This window comes from Clarias gariepinus, chromosome 23 (genome assembly GCF_024256425.1).
Source record: "Clarias gariepinus isolate MV-2021 ecotype Netherlands chromosome 23, CGAR_prim_01v2, whole genome shotgun sequence".
Taxonomy (NCBI): domain Eukaryota; kingdom Metazoa; phylum Chordata; class Actinopteri; order Siluriformes; family Clariidae; genus Clarias; species Clarias gariepinus.
The window spans coordinates 14,582,389-14,592,100 of record NC_071122.1 but is presented as its reverse complement, the minus strand read 5'-3'; the positions used below and the strand labels follow the sequence as shown (position 1 = coordinate 14,592,100).

Here is a 9,712-nt window from a genome sequence, read left to right as displayed (position 1 = left end):
TTGCTTACTAGATGCTATTGAAATTTTAGTAGAATTTGGTTCTGTAAGTAAACAAATCAAAAAATAAGCATAGGTTTAATAAGTTTTAAATGAGCTTTTGGGCATCAAACACTCAAAGTGGGTTTAATGTAATAAAGTGGATGCTGATACAGAAAATAATTCTCACTGTTATGTACAGTATGGTGTAAAATCTGTGACAATGTGGGACCTTTATTTCTTACCTGATAATCTTTTTAGTGTACAAGGACTGCATTAAACAGCATGCCTGTGTCATAGTTGGATGAACCAAGTTCACACAAAAAATTCCATTGGGATTCCAGTGAGCTGATTTAAGAGTCCAAAAGATGAGACATCAGACCCTAAGGCTCTAGAGAGATTCTGTACTAATGATTGGACTCGGATTCCTCCCTCTATGTTGTTCAGTCTCATCAAGCATTGTAGGCTTGGTACTGTTATTTTGACAAAGGGAGGCACAAAATATCAAACAGATGGATGGCAATAGTCTGTGTTATTTATTTAAATATTTCAAAGTTGCATTTCTCTCCCAGTATGTTAATTTCTCTGCAGCTGACAAGGCCAGAGTTGTTGTTGTTTTTTTTTTACATGGTATGAAATACTGGTGAAATATTTAAATAATTTCTTTTCCTGGTAAGGGCTAATCAGAAAGCTGTTCTGAGATAGCTGTCACACTCAATCTACTGGGAGGGATGATGTTAAGCTAAAAAGTGCACAGTGATGCACAGCAACAGCAGGATATATTGTAGTACAGCAGAACACCTCTCATATAATGCTTATGAGAAATTGTAAAAATAAATAAATAAATAAAGTAATATCTATGTGAAACAGAATTAAATGTTCCTGCTTAGTTTCTTTTATCGAAAAACAAACAAACAAACAAACGAATGAATGAATGAATGAATGAATGAATGAATGAATGAATAAATAAATGTCTGTAATATTTTTATGCCATGCAGGCCCACTTCCATGTTACGTCTTGATACACAAACTAAAGTACACGTGTTTCTAGGAATAGCTGCCAAATTAAGTCAATTTGTCCTGCCAGCTGCCATTTTCTGCTTGTCACACAGTGTTGTTCATTGATGCACTCTTTATATCCTTATATGCAGGGCAGTGATGTAATTGTAATCTGTGTCACAATCATTGCACAATAGATAACTTGGCTGTGATAACTGCTGTAGTGCAAGGATGTCTTTAAAAAGCCTACATTCAGAAAATACTATAAAAAGAAAATAGGTTAATGATTTAATTAATGAATGAAACAAAGTCAGTAATTGGTGTGATGACCATTTGCTTAAAATATAGTCTCTGGTACAATTTGTGCAGTTTATAAAGATTTTAACTGCTTAGTTTTACTAAACATCCTGCAGAAGCAGCCACGATCATTCTGAGGCGTTTTGGCGCATCTGTTTATTTCTTCATGCATGCAAAACCCACAAGCTTTCTTTTCATTCGGCCCACAGATATTTTCCTGCTAGATTAACATTTTTTTGCTGAAATACCAATGTTGTAAATTAGATTTATTTTGTACTGACTTCATAATGCAGTCATAAAGTAAACATTTATAACAACAATTGTGCTAAAAAAAAAGATGTCTAAGCCGTTTGCACAGGAACATTCGCAGGTATCTCAAATAAAAAAGATTTTAAAAAATAATTTTGTACAAGAAAAGTTTAAAATTAGGAAGGAAATTATTTTCTTTTACTACTTATGTGAATACAACTATCACCCCCTTGCCCCTGTAGAGCTGTTCCCGTTGCTGCACTCTCTATATTGTAAACACGACTATAAAAATTACATTTTAATTTGTCTTCATCCTGTTAACAACAGTAGTAGGGCAAAATGTGTCTTTTCATTTCGTAACTTATTTTATTCACAAGTGTTACCTGGTAATATGGACTTCCATTTTTTTTTTTTTTACTGAATTGATTACTGAACCCACCTTGGGTATAGCTAATTGTGCGACATAAAATATTACAACTTTTTTAAAAATACAAATGCAACATATTAAGTACAGTATGTACTAATATTTATATTTGCATATTTGTGTATATTATATTAGAATTGTGGCAAATACTAAGCTCCAGATGTATTGAAGTGGTGGTAAAAATGGATAAAGGCTGTTTATACAGTACTATACTGTCAACTGCATAACAAATAGCAAAAACAACCAAACAAGAAAAAAAGATCAATATCAATGAGGTGCCAATAAGCTGTATGTACAATACTGTAGAATGGATAAAGTGTTTTGGATGGTTATAATGAATCTTCTTGTTCATACAGAAATACTATTGTTTAAAAAACTGCACTAAATTCTTTATATACATACAGTATACAGTGTACATATATGTACTGTATATCACTCAGCCACAACACTAACACCACTGCCAGGTGAATTAAATAACATTGTAATTCTCATCTAAATCTTATTTATGCCTGTAGGGAGCAAAGACCAGCCTGTCTGGCCCGATCCCACAGAAAAGTCAATGCAGCACAAATCACAAAAAAAAGCCATTGCTGGACATGATAGAAAGGCACCAGGTCTTGTGAAGTCATGCCCCAAGGGTACAGAGCTGCCTCACTAGGATGAGGAGAACTTACACAGTAGTGTTGCACTGTAATCTTATGGGCAAAAGTCTTGAGTCACCAGTCATTTCTTCATATTTTGCTTCCAAAGAGTGTATTGTTTTTTTTTTGTTTTTTTTTTAAGTAGTCTTGAGAAATAATTCAAACATGTTGCCAATGGGGGAAAAAACATGATAGAACACTATCAGTCATAGACTGGCCTCTCCAAAGCACACATCTCAATATTATTGAAGCAGTATGGAGCCATCTTGACAGAGAACGGAACAAAAGGCAGCCAACTTCCAAAGAAGAGCTTTGAAATGTCTTTCAAAAAGCCTGTAGAAATATTCCTGAAGACTACTTAAGGAAATGACAAGAAAGCTTGCCTGTGTTGAAGAATAATGGTGGTTGCAAATACTTTAAAGCCATATACAGTACAGTTCTGGAAAAAAAAACAAGAGACCACTGCAGTTTACTCCAGAAAACTTCTAGAATATCATCAAGAGGAAGATAGATGGTCACAAACTATCAAGCAAAGCTGAGCTGTTTACTTTTCTGCAAAAAGAGTGGTATATACAGTAGTCCCCAAACAGCAATGTGAAAAACTGATAAAGAGCCTTATTGCAATTCTGGGTTACTGATTTCTTAATGTTATTTAGCCAAAGCATTAACCCAATTTGTTTACAAATTATTTGCATTTTGTTACATTTGAGTTATTAAAGCTCTGCAAATAGTGCATAATCTTTGATTATTTTGATGTGTTGTGATGTTGTCATTTCCTTTAAATATACACTGTGTACACAATAACAATAGTTATATTTTTAATTTAGAAGAAATATTGTCAGCAGTTTTACAAAAAATGAAAACAAAACAGTTCATCTCACCAATAAATGCATCTGTGAGGGGGAAAAAAGAACATACGAAACTGATTATTTTGCAGTGGTCTCTTATTTTTTTCCAGAACTGTATACAGTATACTGTACAGTGACAAGAAAAAATTTTTTGTGAAACTTTTGGGATTTCATAGGTGTCTGCATTAACTTATCATAAAATGTAATGTTTGATCTTCAAGAGTATTGTCAATACTATTAACAAATATAATGTGCCTAAAATAATAACACAATTGAATCTTTATTGAAACCAACCATAAAAACCTCATAGTGCTAGTGGAAAATGTACTGTATGTGAATCCTTGAATTAATGACCACAAAAAGCTTATTCTTTTTCGTGCCACTGTATGTATGTACTGTATGTATGTGTACAGTGAATGCATGGTTAACTGGAAACTTTTAAATCTTGATAAAAAAAATGCTACTATTTAAATGTAAGGAAAATTATTTGTGTTAAAATGTAAGATTTTCTTAAATGCTAAAAATGTTTTCCAATGTTTTTGTGCCAATTGTTTATATGCATTTCTAAACACACTCACAACATTGTGACAAGTGTAATTTCTTTTATAGGTCTCCACCATACTGAGCATGAGGTCTAAAACTGTTTAAGGATCTGTTTTTCCAGATTCTTGGCTTCAGATCCTTCCTAAGATTATAACATTTAAGAATGTCCATAAAATGCTTTTGTGGTCCTTTTCTAAATGGAACTGAATTTGATTTCGCTCCGTGCAACATCACTTCATTTAATCACACTAGCAATGGAAGTGAACATTGTCAGCCCCAAACCCTGGAAGATATTCTGCTCAGACTACTTGGGCCAAGAAGGTCTCCATACTTCCTCCCAGTGACACTAACTTACATACTTATCTTTGTCACTGGTGTGGTTGGGAACCTTCTCACCTGCACTGTGATCACTAAGCATAGAAAGATGAGAACACCCACAAACCTGTACCTTTTAAGCCTGGCTATTTCTGATCTACTGGTGCTGCTGTTTGGAATGCCTCTGGAGATATACGACCTGTGGCAGAACTACCCTTTCCCATTTGGTGAGAGCATTTGCTCTTTTAAAATCTTTCTATTTGAGACTGTTTGCTTCGCATCTGTGCTCAATGTCATGGTTTTGAGCATTGAACGCTATGTGGCTGTGGTCCACCCACTTAAGACACGATATGCCATCACCAACAAACATGCCCAGAGAGTAATCGGAGGGGTTTGGGCTGTTTCCCTGGTCTGCGCCATTCCCAACACTTCTCTTCATGGCCTACATTATTATTATCTACCTGAGAAGGTCCTAGAGTCAGCCACTTGCAACCTTTTAAAGCCCCAGTGGATCTACAACTTGGTGATCCAGGTGACCACCATTCTATTCTACTTTGTGCCCATGACAGTGATTAGTGTGCTTTATCTAGTGATAGGGATAAACCTGGGCAGGGAACAGAGGCAGAAAGGAAGGAAACTGAGAACGAATTGTAGCGCTGATACCAGTTGGAAGATCCAAATTGAGAACGGACGCAGGAGGCAGATTACCAAAATGCTAGGTAAGTCACAATTGCATGCTTTTTCAAAAAACATTATTTATTTATTTATTTATTTATTATATGATGATTTCTTAAGGGGAGGTCAACATTTGCAGTATCTGCCATGTCCTCACAGTCCAGCTAGCTGCTAGATAAGGAAAGTAGTGTGACATCTAGCTAGACTTATACAGCAGTTTCTGAAATGAATCCAAGTAATTGTACTGAACTTTATGCTTACAGTTTATATGTTATTTATAATGTTCACAAGTTACATCTACTGCCCTCAAAAGATTCCAACTGTTGAATTTCCGCTTATATCAGATTTACTGATTGGCAGGTTGGTACAGGTGGGTACAAATGGGTTGCACCCCATTTGGAAGATCTCCCATGGATTGTTATTGTCTGTTAGATGTTTTATCTTTGCTGTTTTATGGAATAGAACAAAAGATTACCACTCATTGGACACCTGGATGCAAGACTTGACTAGTAGTGAATGAAGTGTAAGCAGTACATTCAAACAGGACAAAGAATGCACTGTCTAATAAAATTTAAAATGCCTTTTTTTTGTTCTGTTGTTTGCACCTGCTTACACTTCATTTACTACTAGTCAAGTCTTGCATCCAGGTGTCCAATGAGGGGTAATCTTTTGTTCTATTCCATAAAACAGCAAGTATAAAACATCTAACAGACAATAACAGGCATGCACATTTTCTAAATGGCCTTTAGCATATTGTTGGGGTTTCATAGAATATTTTCAGGTGGGCTGCTTTGTCCCCAGACACACTCTATTTCATCAAGTTTAATGAACACACTGTGCATTATTGCAAAGATATTCTGAACACCAGATGGAGACTTTGACTGGTATCGTTTGAAAGACCTAATAGTCAAACTATGCTAGAGAATTTCAATAAGTTGCAACCACAAAGATAATTTTACTTTTAAGAAGAAGTAGAAATATAAAATATTAATAAGGGTACTTATTACCTGTTGCTGGTAAGAAGTAAATTAAGCTACCAGACTGAAAACTATGAGGAAACTAGGAGGTGCCATACAGGGCTTAAATCAAGCTTCACTCATGCACACACACTTAGTAGCATGTATTTATGTGTGACTGTTTCATATATGTGTATGTAAGTGTTTCATGTAGGTGTGGATGAGTGAAGTTTGATTTAAGTCCTATATGGCACCGCATAGGTTTAAGCCCTATACACAAATTCAGCACAAGCTGAACTCAAGCACAATTCGAAGTGGCGAGAATGCATTTTGAATGCCGAGGTGCACTGATGGTGCTGTATTCCTACCTTGAGTTAATTTACCTTGTGAAAGAGGAATAATAACAAACGGAACCAATCAGTCTTTGAGATACAGTAAGGACATAAATTTTCTTTGGGGTTTTGGTCTGCCTTTTTGTTGAAATTTCAGTCTCAAAAGATTGTGCTTTTAAGTCAGGTCCACATTGGCACTGTCAACAAGAAGGAAGTGGCAATTAATATTAGTATATAAGTAATCTGTATTTTTACTCATCATTAAAACCCTTAAAAGGATTTCAAATAAAATGTTTAGGCACCATAAACTGACGCGGTATACATATAAAAGCCAGATGCGAAATGTTCAGGGTCATCCTAGTCTAAATGTAATCACTCTAATTTACCCAGATACCCATAGCCTTCACTTAAAAGTAATGAAAAATATAATAAATCAACAGCAGTGGCAACAACATATGAGCTGCCTGGCAATTCTCACACGAGAGAGTTGACACAATGAGTCATTCATTATGCATTATTTCTGCCACATAGCCAGAAGCTGTTATACAAAACACAGTTTATTGCTTAATCTATAGAACGTGCACTGTAAACAATTATGATAATGTTTGCAGTAACAGAGTATGTTTATTCTCGGAATATTAAAAAAAAAAGGAGGAGAGAACAGCTATAAACAGAATTAGTCTAGAAAGATAAAGAAACTACAGGTAGTATTAAGCAAACCCTTTCATTTCTGTTTTAAACTGTATGAATCAAATTATATCATTAACACAACATTAGGAATGAATGGATACTTTTTCTGTTTAATAAACATATTTTTTCTTCCATAAGTGAACCATGCTGTTTGGATTTATATTTATATTTAATGTAGTAGATGTATCTAAAAGTTAAACCCACATAAATTAATACATTTCCATCGACCGAACAGCCATAACATTAACAAATTAACATTGATTATCAATTGTATTTCAGTAGACTAGTGACACGATAATGGCCACCCAAGGCTCAACCATGCAACCAAAAGCCAGCCAATCATTCCACAGGAAAAGTCAATGCGCTCCATAAAAGAAAGGTATAAGAGTAAACCACAGCCCACCACTCACAGGGCCCAGCAAATAAATAGAGTCCAAGACTGCTGGCTGACTTCCAAACTCCATGACCTCCCACAACCCACAGCACAATCCACTGCCAATGTCCTGGTACCGGACACCACAGAGGTCTTGTAAATTCATGCCCAGAGGGGCCAGAGCATCCTGGAAGGCACAGGATGCAATACTGAGCACAATGTTAGTAATCTTATATTTGATTTGTGTATACAGTTTGTATGGTATATTTATTAAATACAATTATACATTATATGTGGAATAAAAGTGAGTTAATACCTGAGAATTACATCATGTGCTATTTGACCGAATAATCCTCTTTGCAGTTCATATAATATACTGTATTGTGGTTTTTAAATGACCATTAAGGGGCGGGGATCGCTATATGACAATGCTGGTATGATACTCATGAAAAGTTTCCTGCAGTCAGTTTTTTAATCATCAATCTATCTGTTTAGTCCTTAATGTTATGGTTCCAGCCCTTCTGTCTTATCTGAACCTGTTGTTTGTATTTTAACGCTCTTCTTTGTTATTTGCTGCAGCTGTTGTAGTGCTAGCCTTTGCTATCTGCTGGGCTCCATTCCATATTGACAGACTCTTGTGGAGTTTCATCACTAATTGGACCGATCACATGCACAACATCTTTGAGTATGTGCATATCCTCTCCGGAGTGTTGTTTTACCTCAGCTCTGCCATCAATCCCATTATCTACAACCTCCTATCCAGTCGCTTTCGAGAGCGATTTTTTGAGCTGATGTGTAGGCACCACGAAGTTAATGCCTCGCGGAGCAACTCTCCACCCTACAGCAAGAGGATTTCTTTTCTTAAAACCAACGAGGCTGCCAGAATCACCTCTCAGTCCTGCAGCCGATATCCAAAAGCTCCCCAACCCTCTGTTATCCCCAGCACAGGATGGGAGCAGGACCTTGACACTACATTTATGTAATACAGTCTATGGATTTGCATTCAATTCAATTTGATTTATATAGCGCTTTTAACAATGTTCGCAAAATTGTCGCAAAGCAGCGTTACAGAATCAAAAGAAAAATTTGGGAAATGAGTATAAATATATGAAAATATGTATGAATCTAAATTATAATATTGTGCCTGATGAGGGTGAAGGTGGCAAGAAAAAACTCCCTGAGATGGCAATAGGGTGAAATATTGAGAGGAACCAGACTCAACAGAAAACCCATCCTTATTTAGATGATAATAACGTTTATTTCTTATAATAATACTGATAATGTACCACAATACTACATCTCCGAAAAGTCTATTGTGACCCACTTCACCACAATATTATATATTTTCATATATCCAAGCTCTATAAGCTGCGCAAAAAATCATTGTTATGATAGAGGACATGGATTGCATTATGTTTCTTTTTCTCTTAAGGCTTTCAGATTTTTCAAGGACTATTTTTCTCTTTTATCGTGGTTGTCTATTACACTGTGATATAACGCATATAAGTAATCAGTGTACTGCTGTGTTTTTCACTGGTTTGGGAAAAAATATAAGTGAGCTTACTGAAAGCACTGTAATAGAGGTTGAACTGGTTTCATTGATGGACCATGCTCTCCTAATGGACATCAGTTACCTTGGCAGCAAAATGGTAGACTAATTTTGTTTTCAAGGATATGAAAGGCACAGTAGTAAGAGAGGTGATGCCTAGCATTTTGTCCCCACCAAACAGATGAACAGCAGTTGATGAAAGGGGAGCTTACAAACAAAGACTTGAGAAAAAGGTGCGTACAAAAGCTAATGGGGTACAGAATTGGCTGTACATGATACTGTACAACAGTTTATTGTCCATGGGAACATAGGACATTCTTCATGTATCAATTGTGATGTCAATAGTGTGAAAATGTAATTTGTGCTGGTATGTATTTTATTAAAATTCATACAAAAAATTTTTTAGTTTTAGAATAATTACTATTAGTTACTTATAGGCCATTGTTTTTTCTCAACTATGGCTAACTGGATACAGGCGTCCAGTAGCTTAATGGTTAAGGCATTGGACTACGTTTTGGAAGGTCCCAGGTTCAAACCCCACGGCCAATAAGTTGCCACTATTGGGCCCTTGAGCAAGGCCCTTAACCCTCAACTACACAGATGTATAATGAGATAAAAATGTAAGTTGCTCTGGAGAAGGGTGTCTGCCAAATGCTTAAATGTAACTGCATACCGTATGTCTCATAAATAGTTGAAATCACTAAACTAATACTAGCTGTGGTTCAATACATAAGTGGCTTTCAACCGCTGGGGCAATGTCTATTATTACTATTATTTATTTTAGAATATACACTCGCCGAAAGGATTATTAAAAACACCTGTTACATTTCTCATTAATGCAATTA

At 35.7% G+C, this 9,712-nt stretch overlaps 1 protein-coding gene across 1 annotated transcript; it reads left to right on the top strand.

Annotated features, from left to right (window-relative positions):
• Positions 1–4,140: 4,140 nt before the first annotated feature.
• On the top strand, positions 4,141–8,301 carry nmur3 (neuromedin U receptor 3). The gene is made up of 2 exons (XM_053483470.1): positions 4,141–5,011; positions 7,898–8,301. Exons 1-2 carry the CDS (start codon positions 4,141–4,143, stop codon positions 8,299–8,301), a joined length of 1,275 nt encoding a protein of 424 aa, XP_053339445.1.
• Positions 8,302–9,712: the final 1,411 nt, after the last annotated feature.